This window comes from Limulus polyphemus, unplaced genomic scaffold (assembly GCF_000517525.1).
Source record: "Limulus polyphemus unplaced genomic scaffold, Limulus_polyphemus-2.1.2 Scaffold546, whole genome shotgun sequence".
Classification (NCBI taxonomy): Eukaryota; Metazoa; Arthropoda; class Merostomata; order Xiphosura; family Limulidae; genus Limulus; species Limulus polyphemus.
Window position 1 is genome coordinate 397726 of NW_013666156.1, and position 19946 is coordinate 417671.

Sequence of the window (19946 nt, forward strand, 5' to 3'; positions counted from 1 at the left end):
CTATTTATAATTAAATTTTATTCTTTTATTGCCCTTTGAACCATTTCTAACTACTATTCGTGCCATTATAAGTTGTAAATCACCTGGGGAACATGCAGTTCACGTTACACTATCAATTTACATTACCAACAAGCTGCAAGTGTGCATGTCTGGTGAAATATTATTATTATTTATTTTATCTAATCTAACCTTAACTAACCTAAAGAGATCCCTATTTTTACATTTTAGTAACTTTATAATAATAAATAAAGAATAAATGAGAAATAAAGTACTTACTAGGACATACTTTTTTATAGTACTTACCCAAGTTTTTTTTTGTTTTGTTTTTATTTGCTGTCGACTATTGGTGACATTTAACCCTACTTGTTATACTAATGGCTTTCTATTGGTTATAGATAATATAGAATTAAACATAAGAGAGTTAACAAATTAATAAATCCTGAATGAGAGGATGTGTCAGTTGTGTGTGTGGCAAGAGGGGGTCTGATTTCCTATATGATGGCTCTGTAATCAAGCAAAAGTGAAGGCTATAAAAATTGTGGTTTGTCTAAGCAATGATGATTTTATTGTGAGTAATTTACATTTAATTTTGTGCTTATTGGAGGGATGGTGAATAAAATAGAGAAGAGGAGATGCCTAGAGAAAATGTTTCACACGTGTTACACTAGGGGAAATTCGGGATTTTTTAAAATATTCATTTATGAAATTAAAAACTTAAAATATACATACAATGTATATATAAAATGGCTCTGTAATCAAACAAAAGTGAAGGCTATAAAAATTGTGGTTTGTCTAAGCAATGACGATTTTATTGTGAGTAATTTACATTTAATTTTGTGCTTATTGGAGAGATGGTGAATAAAACAGAGAAGAGGAGATGCCTAGAGAAAATGTTTCACATGTGTTACACTAGGAGAATTCGGAATTTTTTAAAATATTCACTTATGAAATTAAGAACTTGAAATATACATACAATTAAATTATGAATTATTTGCTAAGATTTTATGCTATACTAATTGGTATAACATGAATAAAATGTAATGTAATAACATTTTGAATGTAAGTCATTAAAACTTCAGGACATGCAGTAAATAATGCCCAGGCAGATAGGGTTAATTGATGATTATTGGAATAATCAAAAATGGTAATGCTGATTTTATTTAGTTGGTTAATTTCATGACAATCAATTTAATCATAATTTGGATTAAATGACTGTTGGAATAATCCAAAACAATAATGATCAGTTAATCAATTAATTCACATGACACAAATTGATGTAATTGCTGTTTATGGATAATCAATTAAATTACCCAGCATGTGATCATTCATCTCTATCATTTTGAAAATTAATGGCTATAAAAAAATCACTTAAATATGCCTCAAAAGAAACTTGTACAAAATAGTATTCCACAGAGAGCATTCTTGAATGCTTTTTTGAACACAAAAAAGCAAACTGCAATGACACCAACCCTAACAATAATCAATGGTGTCTATTAGAAGCATGTTTAAAATTGTTATAACTGTTTGAAGAAATTGGTAAAAAAATTGGCTTCACAGACTCAATTATTTCTATAGTTATCTCAACTTGAGCTACCCTTCATTGTTATCTATCAAAGGATAATACAATACACTTTGGACTGGAAATTAAAACATCCTTGAGAGATGGTCTTTAAACTAGATTTGTTGGATTACAAAGCAATCCAAATTTTACCTGTAGTAGTTTTGTTGGATTCTTGCTTTAAAGTAGAATTTTTGATATATTAACAGACCCAGGTAATGAAATGGGATGTAGTAGAGAAAGTATTGACACTGTTAATCTAAATATCTCAATCAAATATGATTGAAAGTAGAGATAGTGGAAATTATATAGATTACTCATCAGCAGCAGCACCACCATCTGAGTTTATGAAAAGAGATACGACTTCTGAAATTGCTACAGTGAATAACTGCAGGCATCTGTGACATTAATTATAGTTGTCAAACAGGTCATAACAAAATTGTTGTTGTCACCAGTGAAATTAAATATTATTTTTTCTACCACTTTTAAAGCAACAATCTAATCTTTTATTGTAATGGAAACTGAACAAAAAAAATTTCCTATTTCAAGAATATTCCTATCAGTACCAGCCAGCAATGTGTATAGTACAGATATGTACATGTATGTGTAATGTAAAGTAGTTGACTATGTTATATTAAACCAGTTTTGGAGCCTGACCACATCATTATAGTCTACGTTGCCACACCCAATCATGTTCTATCTGATGGTCATACATCTTGACAATAGCCTGCAGCATAGTTTTCACTGGAAGAGGATCTGTTATAATGCTGTCACTGTTCCCTGCATGCTTTCCATAAATCAGCTAGTATATAAGGATGATGGTTTCCCAGTGCCTATTTTAACTGTCTGGTCATACAGAAATTTATAGATACTGCAACTGCAACATGATATAGAGTAGCATAATTAGGTCTTTCATTCTCCAGTTGCTTGAGGTTTATGGTAGTTGAATGTATATGTTGTGAAAGCAACCTTTGTACACATGACTAATAGTGCTTTTCCAGATGGAGATCCTTCTTGATTATATTGCATACTGTTGGCTCAAGACATGTGGAAGGCTTGTGCCACTGAATTTTGTCTTTGTTGATTCTCACTTGTTACAGAATGCTGCACCTCATTTACCACAGCTGGAGTATAAGTTGTTTCAGATGTTCTTTTTAGTGGTCCTTGTGTCCCAAATTGATCATATTTCCAGTGCCATTAAATACAAAGGAAACTTGGAAATTCTAAATACACATTCTTAACACTTCTTTATGATTTAAGTGTATGAATATTTTATGGGTCTGCTACATACCCTTCCCAAAAGCAATCAATTTTCAGTGGCATTACGCTACTTATGAATGTCAATGCTTGTGTTTGGAAGAACATTATGCTAATACAACACTAAATTGACAAACAACAATTATAAGAATTATGCACTTCATTATGCGTACAATCATTGTTTGTCAATTTAGTATTATGAATGGCAAACAATGTCAGAATGCAGGTCTGATACATGCCGTTCAACTGAAACTTTGTATCAGTTGCGGTTATCACGTGACTTTCTGATTTGTATATTTAAAATCATTTTAAATGAAAATATAATAATAAAAAAAGTAGACACATTAAATATTCTAATCAATACTGTTAATAAAAAAATAACATTAAAATAAGAAAAGGTAATACCTTACTTATAAAACACATAAACACCCAAGTCTTGATTTCTGTTTGCAGCTTTTACAAAGACTGTCAAGGTTCGTGGCCAGGAATATTTTCTGAAATTGGTTGACACTGCAGGGCAGGTAATGAAGAAAAAGATAATTTATTTTTTTAATGATTTATCAGACATTAAAGATTAGCACACCAGAATAAACTGTTTTATTAGCTAGCTTAGTGTACTAATATGTTGTGTACAATGTTTTTTATTGAATAAGTAGAACTTGCATCATTAATAACAGCACACACTTTTTTGTAACATTACAGCATTATCTTTTATTTTTCAAACTTGATCAAAGTGCACTAAATGTTTTATTATAGGTTTTAAAATTTGCTTATAAATTAAAAAAATTAAGTTATTTTTGTTTATTTAAATTTGTATCTGGCTGTTTAAATACTTTTAAGAACCTTTTGTAACTGAACAGATTAGGAAGAAGAATGTTAGATGAATAAATTCATTGCAAAAGAAGTTTTCATTTCCTTTGTTTAACTGAGGTTTATTGCAACTAATTATTATTATTATTTTCAATTGTTCCAACTATCCAAGTAATCAAAATTTTCCCATTATAATTTTTCGTTATTGATTTTTTTGATTAATTCAAATCTGTACAGCTTCAAGCTGGCATGGCCTGGTGATTAGATGGTTATTTGTGAGTCGAGGGTCACAAGTTTAATTCCAATTGCCAGCAACCATGCTTGCCCTTTAAACCATAATGGGGCATTGTATTTGTTTCTTTGTTTTTACATTAAGGTAAATCTGCTATGGCTATCTGCCACTGTTCTTAAAACTGATCTAAAAGTTGATTTCATGTGATAAAATTATTGTTTTGAATTGCTGTGTGTTGTAATTTTCTTATTTGATAAATCTTTTCCTTTTTAGGATGAGTACTCTATTTTTCCCCAGTCTTATTCTATGGACATTCATGGTTATGTCTTAGTGTACTCTGTCACATCAGCTAAAAGGTAGTCTTTTTTCCTGAAATATACATAATTTAATGTGATTGTTGTTTGAGTATGAGATATAATTTATAAATAAGGTGAAACAAATAGGAGTATTAAACAGAGATTATAGTGTATGCTGCTTATTTCACTCATTTTGTAGAATGAATTATGAATTTTAATAAACCTCATGTTTGTGATGAAAATCATGTAAAATCTCAAATGTTGTTTTTCTACACCTCTGGTATGAAATCTGTAATGGGCAAGTTAAGAGGAATGTGAAAAAAGAACATCTGTAGTCTAACATGATTTTAATCTTAAACATTAGGTTTCCAGTGCTTCACCAGGTTACAACATCCAAACTATAACTTAACTTGAAATTATGAATATGTGTAGATAATATAACTATGAAAAAATTATAAAAAATTAATTAAATCAGATGCTTTTAAAAATCAGTATGAATAAAATGTACTAGAGGCTTATGTGTCCCTTAAGTTGGCTCCAAATGAGGTTTGAAAGTTGAGTAAATTTTGAACATCTTTACAGGCAGAACAGTACTTGATATGTTTTTTATATATCTTACCCATGCTAATAAGAATGATTTCAAACCTACTAGGTGACTTCATTTCATAGCTGAAATGCCTAACTTACTAAGCTCAGTATCAAGCATTTTAGTGTGGTTTGAGGTATGAATCACGAGAATGAAGTAATTTCATTTCTAATAAGGAAGTGCTTACATGAATGAGCAGTTTATTTTTCTTTCAAGGCTAATTGCACATTTAGATTTTCTACTTCTGAACAAAGTATTGAAATAGTTGCATGATTTTAAGGTGAAGGCTGATTAGGGCTGTATTCGAAGGTTTGTTCACTAGCTAGGGCTCTTCGGGTAGCATCCAAGCAAAGTCAGATTGTTTTTTTTCTTATATTTACCCTATTGAGATGGGTAGGAGTCTGAGGGCATGTCATCACGTTTGTAGATTTACATTCAAAATTTTATTTAGCTATTATTTTATAAACGTATGTTAATAACTTTGGTATCAAATTGTAGATTATAATTCAAATTTTAGTATTGTGTATTAGATAGTTTATTAATTTGAATGTTAATGTTTAAAAAAAGGCTAAATATCAATTTTTGTGTGTCACGTGGTATGTGGCCTTCTGGGTTTGGTCACATTGCATTTTATGATGCCCACAATACAACGTCTATAGTTTCATATGAATTAGAAACTCAAATGTTTGATATTGGCAAGCTAGAATATAAATAAGAACCTCCTAACTTTTTTATTTGCTGAGATATGATATTTACTGAACCCACCATATTGGCTCCACCCACCACTTCATAATTTGAGAAGACTTTTTTTTATTTACACCTGCTTTTCTGTACCTATAAGTTTATAACCAATCGAAAGATCTACATTTCCTCTATGAAATTTTGTTAGTCTTTCTAAGTTATTAAGGAGAGAAATGCTCTTATATCATTGGGAAGTTTGAAGTATTACTATCAAGGCTATTTTGTGAATAGAAATTATATTTTTTTAGACCCAAATACAATTTAGTTAGGAAGCCTGATAAATTACAGTGGATTTTTAGGGTATTGGTATAGTAATTTATAATTTTCTTGTATTCCAAAATGCTTATATAAAGTCTACAAAAATTATAATTTTTCCATCTCCACATGTGAATTTGCATGAGGCTTAGCAAGTATGGCTCACAAGTGCAAACAAGGACTTCATAGCAACTTAAGTAATAGAGATTATTCTTTTCCAAATATCTTTTATTTACTGTTTTATGCTTGAGGAAAAATAGCTGACATTTAAGTATTTATTAGAAAACATTAGTTAGGTATGTATATATATATATAGGCACACACATATACATATATAATGTTACTGTATTTTACAAAGTAAAAACTTGTGTTATTTTTTTACTTGCTTACACTGAGGTAAAATAAAAAGAAATTATAAAAAACTAAAGACTTGGCAATTCAGGAAAATTGTTTTATGTAATTTGTGAAAGTCTAAGAAATAAATTTATAGCTGATCAACTGAGCTTAACACATGAAAAGGAACATCTTTACATAAAAGTGTGTAGATCAAGGAAAATGTCCACAAAAATGATTCAATACAAAACCAATATTAAAAATAAGAAAAAAATGAAGTTTTATAACATATTAGTTCACTTTCAAATATAAGGAAAATAATGTACATACAAACAAAACTATAAAAGAGGTTTGAAATTTCAGAAAATATTATTGTACATTACAAAAAGTACTCATTTATGCGGAGAACAATGTACATAAAAACTCGGACATAATGAAGATTTGTACGAACACAAATAACACGTGAAAAGGAACATTATTACTTTACATACAATGAAAACTTGTGCAAAATTATTTCATTAACAAAATGCAAAAAATAAAATAAGAAATGGGAAAAGTAAATTGTAGAAACTTTTAACTTGTTTGAAGAACAGCAGTAGTATGATATTTTTCAAAGTGTTTGAAACAAAGAAATTCATTACAGAGTTTACATTTCATTTGTATCTTGTTGTTTGTAAGACAGAGTCTACATCTTTTCCTATCACTTTTCTCAACAAGTGTGGGGTAATGCCTTCCAACAGTTAATCTCAGAGTTGAACAGTCCTTGAAAGTGGTATACCAGAAGGACCTGGTCTGCTTTGAAGTAGAGGCTGGACAAGCCAAGTGACCAAATCCATTCTGAAGGCCTTCTGGGACAATGTTGACTGGTTGTTCTTCATTTTTTACAGTACAGTTGTCAAGTTCAAAAGTAAAAAAAACAGTTTCTTATACCACTTTATCATCTTTCCTCCAGTAGAATAGTAGTTTGTGTGTTGGTCATTCAGGTCCACCCCACCCACGAACTTGTAGGCCACAATCAACTGAGGTTTTGTAACCTCAGTGTCCTTCCCTCTCCTTGTCACAGTTGTCATAGTACTAAAGTGGAAAGGGCATAAACATCTCGTTTGTCATTCTATTTTACAGCTGTCAAAGTTCCACAAGCATAGGTTCCAACAGACAATAATTTGTCGAATAAATGAGGGGAAGTGTAAAAATTGTCCATGAAAACCCTATGTCCTAGTCTATTGTACTTGTCCATCAGTTCCATTACAATGTTGTCTGCGAGACACCTAGCTGGTGTTTGTCATTCTTTACCTCTGGAGATCTTAAATTTAAGACAGTATTCACTCACAGCTTCTGCCAGGACCCACAACTTGATACCCTACTTGACAGGTTTCTTGAGCATGTACTGAAGGAAACCAATTCTACATTTTGTGCCTAACATTTGCTCATCTATAGATAGTTCTCTGTTAGGAGAATAGTGAGAAACAGAGGATTTTAGAAGAAGGATTACAATAGGTGTTACTTTGAAAAGTTTATCATACTTAGGAGCAGTTTTAGGTAGAGCATTGGTATTGTTATTGAAATGTAAGTATCTATGAATAGCAAAAAACCTGTCCCTAGATAAGATTCAGTAAACCCAGGAGTATGAAAAAGAGGATAAGAAGACCAGTAGTCAGAAAGAGAAGGAAGAGGCTTGAGACCCATAACTATAGTGAGATCAAAGTAGGCTAAAATGTCTTCAATATTAACATTAGTCCATTTCACAGTTTGTTTGTTTTTAATTGCAACTTCATTGTCTCTAGCATATCTATTTGTTTCATTGGTTATAAGTTGAATTATTTCTATTGTAAAGAAAAGGTTAAAAAAATCATCAGAATCTATATGAGAGACAACTTGTCAGGAAACAGGTTCACCTGTGATAAATGTAGTTTGTTTTATTCTTTAACGATTTCTCTCCACCTTCGTATATCATTAGAGGAGAGGGGTTTCTTCTGCTCAGAAGGAACAGCTCCTGCAGAGGCTCTAACTCTGCCCCTCCCTCTTATCCTGTCCTGACTCTTTTTCAGTGGTGGTGGTTCTTCAGGACCATCTTCTCTTAGTGAACTTGCACCAGCTACATCCTGATCTGTCCACAGGACAGAATCAAGAAGAGCTGGTTCAGTATTTTTTGGCCATTGACTTTTATGAAGAACTTCTGTCAGAGGCATTGCAAGAGAAGAATCAACTTCAGATGCCTCTGACAGGCCTCCTTTATCAGAATAAAATGACATATTTAGGAAGAACTCAGTTTCCTCCTGTGTCAAGACCTTCTTCTTCTTCAGTTTTTTGTTGTTTTTTTTAAGTTTAGGTTCCATTTCTAGTACGCAAAAATATAAGGCTTCATTACACATTTTCTATTGCATATCATGTTACACATTGTATATCATCACATTTATATTGATTAGAGATTCTATATATGTTGTAAATGATGATTACTTACATGCAGGTAATACTTCATAAACACCTGGTTGAACTTGCATTTTGCTGGGGAATAATGTTTCTCAAGTTACAATCAAGATGGCTAAGCCAAGAATACTAGCCCAACCAAAACAAGCCATATTTATATTATTGGAAACTACACATTTATTGATTACTGTGTAAGCATGGTAATATAGAAAACAGCATTTACACCTACACCAACGCTAAATTCCGACCATCAAGTAAGATAACTAGCAAGTTCATTGTATAGGATACCACTGTATACTTTGTACAGAGCTATATCATAAATATTTTCTCTCACTTTTATAAAGTAATTTAGACAATTCTTCTTGCAACCACAGTATTGTAAAAAAGCCAGCAAATTCTATACCACTGTGTTCTTGGAGTCACATCTGATTAGTTTCTGTAGGATACTTCTGCTTTTTGACTTATTGGATCAGCCTGGACTTTCTACAAAGCCATAAACATTTTATAATACTTTAGACAATTGTCATTGTAACCATTATACTATCAACAAGTTGATATATCCTATCCCACTGTGTTTTCAAAGAAGAGAAAATTCTGGGAATTGTGCCACATGAACTTATTTGATATTGACAGTGTCAAAGTACAGTAACACCTAAACAGGAATGGTGATTCGTTCGTTCATATTCAGCAGGTTTCTAATTAAGCTGCTAACAGTAGAATAACAATAGAAAGTAGGTGTAAAAAGATTAGAAGAAACTCTCAGGAGATTTACTTGAAACTTTACTGTCCGTACTGGAATGAATAGAGTACTATTCATTTCGTTTCTTCTAGTTTCTAACTCATCTATTAGCAATAAAATAACTACAGAAAATAATTGTGAAAAGGTGAGAGCGTAAACTCTGACCATAAGTACTTTGAAATTTTGTAATCACTACTAAAAATACTATACATTTTATTTTGCAACCTTTATTTTCAGTATACTTTGATTACTTACCTAAAACCTGGAAAAATAAATATAATGTTACAGTATAAAAAAGGAATATAATATAAAGCTTTACTGAAAATAAAAATGTTTGATATTTAATTGTGAGTTTTTTTATTTTTCATTTGTTTTCACTGTTTATTATTATAAAAGTAACTAAAATAATAAAAATAGGAAGTTGTTAGATAAGATAACGAAAGAAAAATAATAAAAATCTTCCTGGGGTATACGTGCCAGAAGCTTCTGCATTATGCTGTTTGATTCAGTCATGTTGATGCACGTGCTTCATGTAATTTTCAACTTCTGTCGGGGTATTTTTAGTCAGACATGGTTCAAAGGTCAATAAAACAAAAATTAATAAATATATTTATATTGTTACGAGATTTAAGCTATTTAGAATAAACATTTGTGGCTTCCTATTACAATTTGCAGTTATTCTAGAACAGAAAAGGTAACTTAGATTCATTTCCTAATTTATATGTTGGTTACGAGGTTGGTCAAATTGATCAACACCATATAGAGTTAACATTGATAAAATAACATGTTAAAAAAAACGTTTGATTATCTAGAAGGATGTAGAGATTATGCAAATGAAACTTGACAAATTTCAGATAAAGAAAAGTATGTTTAATCTTAAAATCCAAATTACTTTGCACATTGGATAGTCAACATTCTGAAAGAAAAAATTCACGAGCAAATTTTTAATACAAAAATCTCAAAGCATAATTCATAAACCTGATATTACGTATATGAAATCAGTGTAATATTTACTAATAATCTGCAAAATTTTGTAAAGACTTGCATACATTTTTAAAAATTATAGTACAATTACTCTCATAGATACTTTCCTGGTTATGAGCTGGGTGGATTCCACCGAGCCCATAATGGAAAGGTCAACAGAAATTGTTTGACAACATTTGAATAGTAATCACACTTTAAATGTTTCTCACATGAAAAACTTGATATTTTGATTTGTAAATGTCCATTACTGAAACTGAAGTTGTTGTATTAATAAAAACACACACTGCTCGCTATACATAGCAACTTTTTCCGTGTGTTGGAGCGGACAGTTATGGTGAAGCACGCGGATGGATTTATTTGATGGTTGCACTGCTTTGGTAAAAAATAATTAATGCTTAATGTATGAAACATAAGAGAAGTGTTATTTTAAACAACAGATACTTTTCACAGCTACTCTGTCCTTTAACTTTTTGTTATAATTGAAGATCCTTAATTAATTTCAAACCCAAGTGTTGCTGTTACTCTGTTATGTTTTGCTGTGAATTTATAATATTTATTTATTTGGTTGATGCCTTTATCCAAGGCATATATTTACTTACTCAACATTTTTGTTGAAAAAAATGTGACTCATAATAAATTCTTTTGTAACTTTTTTTTTTTTATAGTTGAAGGTCCTAGTTTTAGTCTGATCTGTTTTGCTTTTTATATATTATTATAATTATTCAGTATGTTAATTAATCAACAATTTTATGTTAAAAATACTATTACTTTTAAACTGCTTGGAACAGTGACTGTTAAATGAAGATTTGTTTTGCTTAAGTTAGATGCAGTTTTTTTAATGGCCACAATAAGATGTTCTTGCAATGCAAACTTATTGTATGTAGATATGTGAGTATTGCATTAGCATTAAATCTAAATACATAAATAATGTGCATTTTTTAGTCATATGTAAATATAAAAAGATAATTAACATGCTATATAACATATTCTTTAAACTACATATAAATGCTTTATTTTATTTACATGTAAATTTACGTGTGTAAAATAATTTTTTTAAATCAAATAAACTAGTAATTATGGAGACATCATCAATAAATTATACAAATCAATACTATTAGAGGTTCATACATTTGTTCAATGATATGTTTCAAATATTTGAAGGTCAAAATCTACCCTGTTTTAAAAGTCCTAAAGCTAACATTTTTGTAGATAAAATTGCTAGTCTGTCTTATAAAACAAAATTGAAATATATAATGAAAATATTGAAGGTTTTATATTCCAGAATTTGTGTATTGTTTAAACAAACTTTTTCATTCTCTAATCTAAAATCTGATTTGGGATTGTGAATAATCTGCAACAGTAGGTATTGTTTAGTTACTAATTATATGGTAGTAAAAATTAAATGTTATGTGTTAAAAAGAATTGGACACAATTTTAGAGACTGGCTATATTACACTGGTACAGGTAGAATTATTATATATATATATATATATTGTGTGTTTGTACCTTTTAAAAGAATTTAATGTTTTCTTTTTTTAAAACCTAGTTTTGAAGTAGTGAAGGTTGTTTATGAAAAGTTGCTGGATATGACAGGAAAAGTACAGTAAGTTCAGTTTGATAAATAGTAGTTTCTAATGCCAACAATTTTCCATGTTCACTTGCTCTTGTGGTATTTGACATTATTGAATATGGATACTTAGTAAGTCTTACTATCACTGTCTATCGGTCAAAGAATAACATAACTGTGGCTTGATATTTTTTTCTCACTTTATTCAAATATGACACATTGTGTTGTATATTGTATGAATTCTATACCAGTAGTTAGTGAAAAAAGCAGAAAAAAACTTATCAGTATATCAAAACAAAGAGAAAGTGATGAGTTGAGTTGTCTTTGAATATATTAGATGTGGTAAAAAAATGCCTATGTGTATGTTTAGAGATGAAAGGTAAGCATGGATTTCTATAGTGTTTAAAATGAATTAACAGTGTTACTATTTGTTTCATGCAAGATTTCTTTAATTTACTAATCATATAAAAGAGCTATATTATGAAGAGATTGTGTAATGTTATTTGCAAAGTATTTATTTTAGTTGTGTTTGGTCATTGTTTTATTGTAAGGAATGATCCTGTGTAATGTTAAGAACATAAAGGCAACTGTTTATTTTTAGATTGTCAACTTTAGAAAATTCATACCTCTTATTCAAATAGTTTATGATAGGATATGTCTACATTTCAAAGTTTTTGATGTGATGTCACATGAGGAGGTAGCACCTGCAGTACAAGAAAAGCATTACTTTGAACCTGAATACTTCCATGTTGTCATTCTAAAGTTTTAACATGCACTTTGATCTTCCAAAAACAAGACATTTCTTTGGTGATTCAGAAATCAGAAGAATGTCTGATATACCTTAAATAATTATAAACTTAATAAAATTATTTTATGTAACAGAAATGCCCATCAGTTTTCCAAAATCTAAGTTTTTCAACAGTTTCTACCCATTTTCTTATTAAATGACAACAACTTCCAGGAAACAATTTGTCATATAGTTTTAGCTTGTTGATTATATCTACAGCTTTAAGAATGTTGGGATTTTGTTTTACTGTTGACAGATCAAACATCTTAATCTGTGCTGACTAGGCATTCTAGAAGTCTTGCATTATACCTAAAAAGCTTAAAATAATATGTTGGCTCAGAGGAGTTTCAGTACTAATAGTTTATGTTTTAATAAGTATGTCAAAATACTATTGAAAACCTTTTCATTTGTATTTTCTAAGGAAACATTATTAACAGACATAGATATGTTGTCTTATAAATAACATTTAATAATAATAATCTTGAACAAAATTGTATATTTGTTATATTTTGCCATTTATGGCATCATGAATGTTTTTATGTACCAAGCATGATAATTGCAGATTCTAAACACTTGTTATATACACACTCGTGTGTGTACATGATTTTGTATGTATACAATACAGATATATTAATTTTTAAATGTTTATCATTTATTTCTTCTCAGTGTGCCAATTGTATTAGTTGGAAATAAAGTTGATTTGCACATGGAAAGGTAAGAAAATTTTTCTGATGTTGTTCTGTTTGATAATCTTGAAACCTCAATAATGTCTTTTAACATTGTTGTTAATAAAGCTGTAAGAGAACCAGATATAGGCTAGCATTGAAATTTCAATTTTATTGATCTAAAGAGTAAAGGAAAATGATTAATTATAATTTTTTAAATAACCTAACAAAAAAAGTGATTTGATTTCCCATGCAACTGTGTAAAATTGATAATCAGTTCAAGCTTTTAACCATATAAACAACATTTGTAAAATATTTAGTGATTAAACAATTTTGAAAAAAATTTCAAAAAACATTGAAAATCTATTGATTGTTAGTATCATTTATAAGTTAAGTTTTGTAAATATAAACTAAAGCTGATTTTTAAACTGATTATTAACAAGTATGTCAAATTTATCATTAGAAATCAGATGTATGATCTACCGCTTATTTAGCTTTTATTGTATATCCCTTAAATATAGGTTAAAATATAAAGATACTAACAAAAGTACCTGCCCCTAATGACTGAAAAAGTGTATGTTAATTTTTGAATTTAAATTATTTCACTGACTTGAAAAAAGATGAAGTGTGTTGAACTCTTGGTTTCACTTAGAGCCATAGCTCTAAGCTACTTATACTGCCCACCACAAAAAGTAATTGCTGACCATTTCAGTCATGTTAAGAGCTGGTCAGCAATAACATATGATAAATCTACATTTTTATTCTTTAAGGTATGTCACATTTAGTTTAAAATATCCTGCTTGAGAAATAAAATTTGTCATCAACATTATTCATGCCTTTTCTTCCATCATTTCAAATGTGAATGTTGAGCTTTGTCTCTGTGTGCAGTTTTTCAAATGGAAGACAGGCGAATGCTCGGACAGACACCATGATTCACAATATATATAATATTAGCAAATAACTCTTAGAGAGCATTTCAACAGCCTTAAATCTTCTATTAACATCATAAAAGACCTCCCTGTTGTTCAACACTTACCAACCTGGTCATTCAATTAATGATGTGACTTTCATCTGTATTAAAACCAGTTTCAAAACTGGAAATGAGAAACACTTATAACAATACATTGAAAGCTAGTCAAAGAACTTCTAAATTTCAATAGTGGCCTGCATGATGTCACTCAAATTCCACTTTATCCCACACTTTGCTTTACATGGTCATTCCCAGTTTGCTTCTGAAGGAGAAAGGTCTACCTTTCGAAAGCATTCAGCTTATAGGGCATTGTATTTTTGTATTTAGAGTATTAGCAAAGTGAGTTACATATTATTATCATTTGATCATGTTGAGAAAGGCTGAGTGCGTTGTCAGTCATTTAATGTTGTGGTTGATTTCCCAAACTTCAATGTTTAAAAAAAACATTTCTTAGTTTAAAAAAATTATACTTTTATGTTAAGTTGACTGATATTTGGTGTCCTTTCTTCATTTATTTTATTGATTAATACAAGGACAATGTGAAGTTTTGAACTTTGTATTCTGACATTTTATGTACTATAAATACTATTATGTTTAAGCTTGCAGACACTTTTTGAACTTGAACTTTAGTCTTTTTAATTGATAAGGAATCAGTTTGATGTTTAGAAACATTAGAATCAGAATTTGTCTTGGTTTTTCTGGCTAGTATGAGCATAAGATGGAAATGACAAAGATACATTTTCTTTTTTATATAGAGTAATTAGTTATGATGAGGGGAAAAAAACAGCTGATAACATGAAAGCAGCTTTTTTAGAAGCTTCAGCTAAGCAAAATCAGGTATGTAGAAATTATGTTAGTATAGTTGTTACTAATAATTGTGTGTTCAGTATTTAATGTTTGCATTTTTCTGAACAAAAACATTTGAAAATTGTTTTAGTGCAACTTGATAACTTTTATGGTGTCATTTCTGTAAAATTTATACCAAGGTCCATACACTTTTCATTCCACAAAACGTTCAGACTTATCTAGGACACTTAAGGCCACTTTTGTCTATTTTCAAGGATGTTTTTACCACGCAGTATTAAAACACTTTCTATGAGCATCTTTATCTGTGTATGTCATGATGTTTTTGTGAGTTACATTCACAATTTAATTAGAGTACTTTATTATCATGGTATACAATTAACTTGGCATCAAAACATAGCTAATAATCCAAATTTTAATATTATGTAAGTTTTAAGTTCTTACTTTTTAAAATACTAGCACATTGTTTTGAAAACTGCTTTGAAATTTAAGTATAGATGGGTGGAGCTTCTTTCCTGGATTGAGAAAAGTATTTATTTTTTACTACAGGAAGAACTTAGCTCATTGAACCTGTATATTTGACATTGGAATTATTTATAGATTGTGTCTAGGATAAGTCAAACAGTGTACTTGCTATAATATTAAAGTTATACAAACTGAAAAGGAGAATTCAGAATGCAGATACATTATGAGACACACAGAAATGAATATTGAGAATTTTTTAGATAATCTTTTGAGAGTTTGAACTGCTAAACATTTCACTTTATTTTCTGCATTTATTTTACTGTCAATGACTAAAGTAGAAACCTACTGAAAATAAGGCAGTAAATCACGGCTTGTGTCAGTAGACTGTTTATATGACACCATAACACAATACGCTCAAAAGCAACAAAGCATGTGCAAAGAGAGAGTTGACTTGACCCCTACTCCGAAACAGGATGTCTAATGTATTGGATTATATGTCTCACAGCATTTACTTGGAAAATTCACCATAGTAATCACACTGCACTTACAATCAGTGAAAATGTTTATACCAACAACAGGATGTGGAATTTATCAGCATGTATCCTACAGTGTTTATAACAAGAATTCTCCAGAGTACAAAATATCCCATTCCTATTCAGAGCAACAACTTAGTCATCACACTTCAACACAGTTTTAGCAAAATTATTACTTTCTCCTTCAAGCTATTTACAAATGACTATCAGATTTATGTAGAAGGGAAACTGCTCTTTCTTTTGGTTATAAATATGCACTAATTAGTAGGTGGAACTAGACAAGACGTTTTTAAAGAATGGAGTAGTGGGAGGAGCCACTGGTAGATTTGCTAAAAATATTGACATCTCAGCAAATCATAGAAATGTAAGGTTCTTATTTTGTAATTAGCTTGTCCGTACCTCAGATTTGAGTTTCTGATTCGTTAGCCACTGTACACATTGTATGGTTGCTGTAAGGAAATGCAAATTGAGCAATGTGACAAACAAAAATTTATATTTATAATTTTTTCTTTGTTTCCCTTTAAATTAAGAAATTAAAACATATACATAATATTAAAATTTCAATTATAAACTGCATTTTGATGTCAATTTCATTGACATAAGTAGTAATAAAGTTATTTCATAAAATTTTGAAAATAACTCTAAAACGTTATGACGTGCACTTTAACGTGCCTGGGGTGATAGGGTTAACATAATTGTGATGGTCAATATCTTCAAAGTTAAAAAACAAATGAATTTGACCTTTCAGTATTAGTTTTATATTTGTGCTAGCGAAAGTACACGACTTCACTCGGGTTATTAGGTTGATATATTCTAGATGACTGTGTCAGTATGATTGTATTCTGAACCTATTTTTCAATAGAACAACTTTCAAAAATATTTTAAAAATTTTATATCCCAGAAACATAAAAACGCTTTTATGGGGTTTTTCACTAGCTTGCCTCATCAAAAAGATATACATGTTCATGAACAAGATAAGTAATAATACCCAGGTGCACACTCTCAGGGTCCACTTAGTATTTTGTAATATAAGGAACTACTACTTTTGTATGTGACTTTTTGCTAGCTTACCTCATTAAAAAGAAGCGCATGGGTACCCAGGTGTACACCAGATGCAAACTTTCAGGTTTCTAGGTTCTTTCCTCTTGGAGTTATGGCAGTCACATATTTTTTTTCTGTGTGATTTTTTTTTGCTGGCTTATCTCATTAAAAAGATGCACACCTTCAGGGTCCACTAAGTATGGTTGCAAAATTTTAGGTTTCTAGGTTTTTTCCTCTTGAATCTATGGTGGTCACAACACACAAACACGCTCTTTTATTATTATTATTATAGGTATAATAAGCTTTCAGTGATGGTTGACTAAGGATAGTTATTGTTATAGTTAAACACCAACAAGCTAAGTAGTTATAGCATTTAGATGTAAAATAAAAATGATTGTTTTTCCTTTTTGTAGAGATTAGTGTTCTTAAGTGCATAAAAATGTGGGTCTACCATACTGGTTACATTGTTTTTGTGTCGCTAGTACAGTTGTTACAAGTAATTTAATCTTTGTTTTGAAATTTGCTGACCAACTTTCTTTTCTTTTTGTTATATACAGAGTGTCACTGATATCTTCCACACAACCATAATGCAAATTGAAAAAGCTGATGGAACTGTTCAAGAGAAGTCTGGATGTGTGGTTTCTTGAAATTACTACAGCCTTGTAAAAAATGCCAATCTTTAGACCTCTTACAAATCTAATATTACCTTGTGCCTCATCAGTACTGAATTCCTGAGGGCAAGCTCAGGGATCTTTTTACATCACAGTGTACACTTTAGTATGTTGACTTGTAAGTTAGCTGTATTTCATGAAATATCTAGTATATGTGCCTCTTTGAAGAGTTTTCAAATGTCTATAAGTCAACATAAAACCAAGAAACCACAAAAGGACATCAGGAAAGAAAAATATAGGAAATCTTGTAATATAATATTGAGATTGTTTTAACCTGAATTATGTTAACTAAAAACAACTTTGAGAAATACATTGTGCTGATCATTCTCATTGTGAAAGACCTTTAGTTCGGGATGGACAATTTTGATAATTTTTTCTTTAGTGGGGACTTCTCATAATTAGAAACTTTAGATGTAGGTAATAGATGTTAAGTAATTTCTCTATAAGTAATTAACTTTTTTTTACCTACAGTGATTTATTGTGCACTTTAGTTGCAAAGGAAAATATAACAAGTATGATATTTACGTAGGTTACTCCTCATGTTTTGTAAATATGACAACTTGTTCATATATTGAAACTGGGAAGTATGGTTGTTATGAATTTAAATGTTTTGGTAAAGGATTATTCTTTTTTTATCATAAATAATGTTTGTTAGTTTTATATTATTCAAGTATTTTTATGGCAATTTTTAAAAATTTATTAAAATAAAAAATAAGGAGCTGTAAGAAAACCATAGTTCCTTAACCCTTGATTACTAACACGGGTACACTATTTACCCCACATTTTAGCTTATGTGATGGTTTAAGTGTACTATTCATTGTAAAAAATGTTTTGCAATCTTACAAGAATTATGATTTACTTACCCTCTGTAAAAGTTGCATAGCTAGTAAAAAGTAATTGGGTACAAAATGTAACCTGGTTAGCTATATATAGATATATCTGTTTGAAATCTTAGTGATAGAACAGTAAGAATTCCTGATTAAAATGGTTGTAGTAAACCTTTCTTAGGAATATTATAGTCTCAGAAGTTTTGTTTTTTTCTCAATTAGAAACTTTAATGTAGATTATTTTGAATCATCAGGTTATATAAAGTTAACAAAAACATTATCAGTAGTAGTAATATTTTGGTAATAGTATATCCACCATAATGATAATGTGTTGTAGCAGAAATTGTCAGATATGTTTCTTTTAAGTTTAAATTACTTAAGTTTTTGATATCATTCTGTAATTTATTTCCTTTCTTTTTCTAAAGCTATATGTGATTGTTACCATCTGTCTTTAAAATTAAACATTTTACTTGATGGTCAAGTTTTATAATATTATATATCTGTTTATGTACTTAAATACAGAACCAAGCTCCAAATAAACTTTTTATGTACAAAGGTTGAACAAAATAATGGAAAAATCTGCTAATTTTTACATTTTCTTTATTGATATGGAGTTGGTCTAACATGAGCAGACAATATGGCATCAACACAACATGGAACTGATGAAGCATGGTGTTGTACTTCATACAGTGTTATTTGTTGACAGTTTATTGATCAAAGCTATTCTAAAAGTAATGTTGATAGTGGAAATATGTTTTGAAACTTTGTTTCAAGAACTGACTATAGAGGTTCGGTAACATTTAAATCTGGTGATTGTGGTGGCCAATTTGGATGCCCAAACTATTCCTCATGTTTTTTGTCCAGTATTTAACAATATCAGCAGTATTAGCTGATGCATTTTGTTCTTGAAACAGACCAGCTCTGTTTATGAATAGAGTATTAATCATAGGGTGAACCTGGTCTGCAATAAGTTAAGTGATTACTTGCCATCACGTTACTTTTCAGTGAGATCATAATCCCTAAACAATTCCAACTAACAGAAAGCTGTTCATACCATCACAGAGTCTCCACCATGTTTAGCTTATAGCACAAGAAACCTGGTCTGCAATAAGTTAAGTGATTACTTGCCATCACATTACTTTTCAGTGAGATCATAATCCCTAAACAATTCCACTTAACAGAAAGCTGTTCATACCATTACAGAGTCTCCACCATGTTTAGCTTATAGCACAAGAAACCTGGTCTGCAATAAGTTGAGTGATTACTTGCCATCACGTTACTTTTCAGTGAGATCATAATCCCTAAACAATTCCACTTAACAGAAAGCTGTTCATACCATTACAGAGTCTCCACCATGTTTAGCTTATAGCACAAGAAACCTGGTCTGCAATAAGTTGA

At 30.2% G+C, this 19946-nt stretch overlaps 1 protein-coding gene across 1 annotated transcript in view; it reads left to right on the plus strand.

Annotated features, from left to right (window-relative positions):
* The window catches only part of LOC106459013 (GTP-binding protein Rheb homolog), a 45148-nt gene extending 25218 nt beyond the window's left edge, over window positions 1–19930 (plus strand). Inside the window, exons 3-8 of the mRNA XM_013918581.2 lie at window positions 3269–3336; window positions 4131–4213; window positions 11765–11821; window positions 13239–13286; window positions 14963–15044; window positions 17608–19930. Of these exons, the coding sequence (XP_013774035.1) occupies window positions 3269–3336; window positions 4131–4213; window positions 11765–11821; window positions 13239–13286; window positions 14963–15044; window positions 17608–17697 (428 nt within the window). The 3' untranslated portion in view covers window positions 17698–19930. The remainder of the gene's footprint in view (window positions 1–3268; window positions 3337–4130; window positions 4214–11764; window positions 11822–13238; window positions 13287–14962; window positions 15045–17607) is intronic.
* The last annotated feature ends 16 nt before the right edge of the window (window positions 19931–19946 follow it).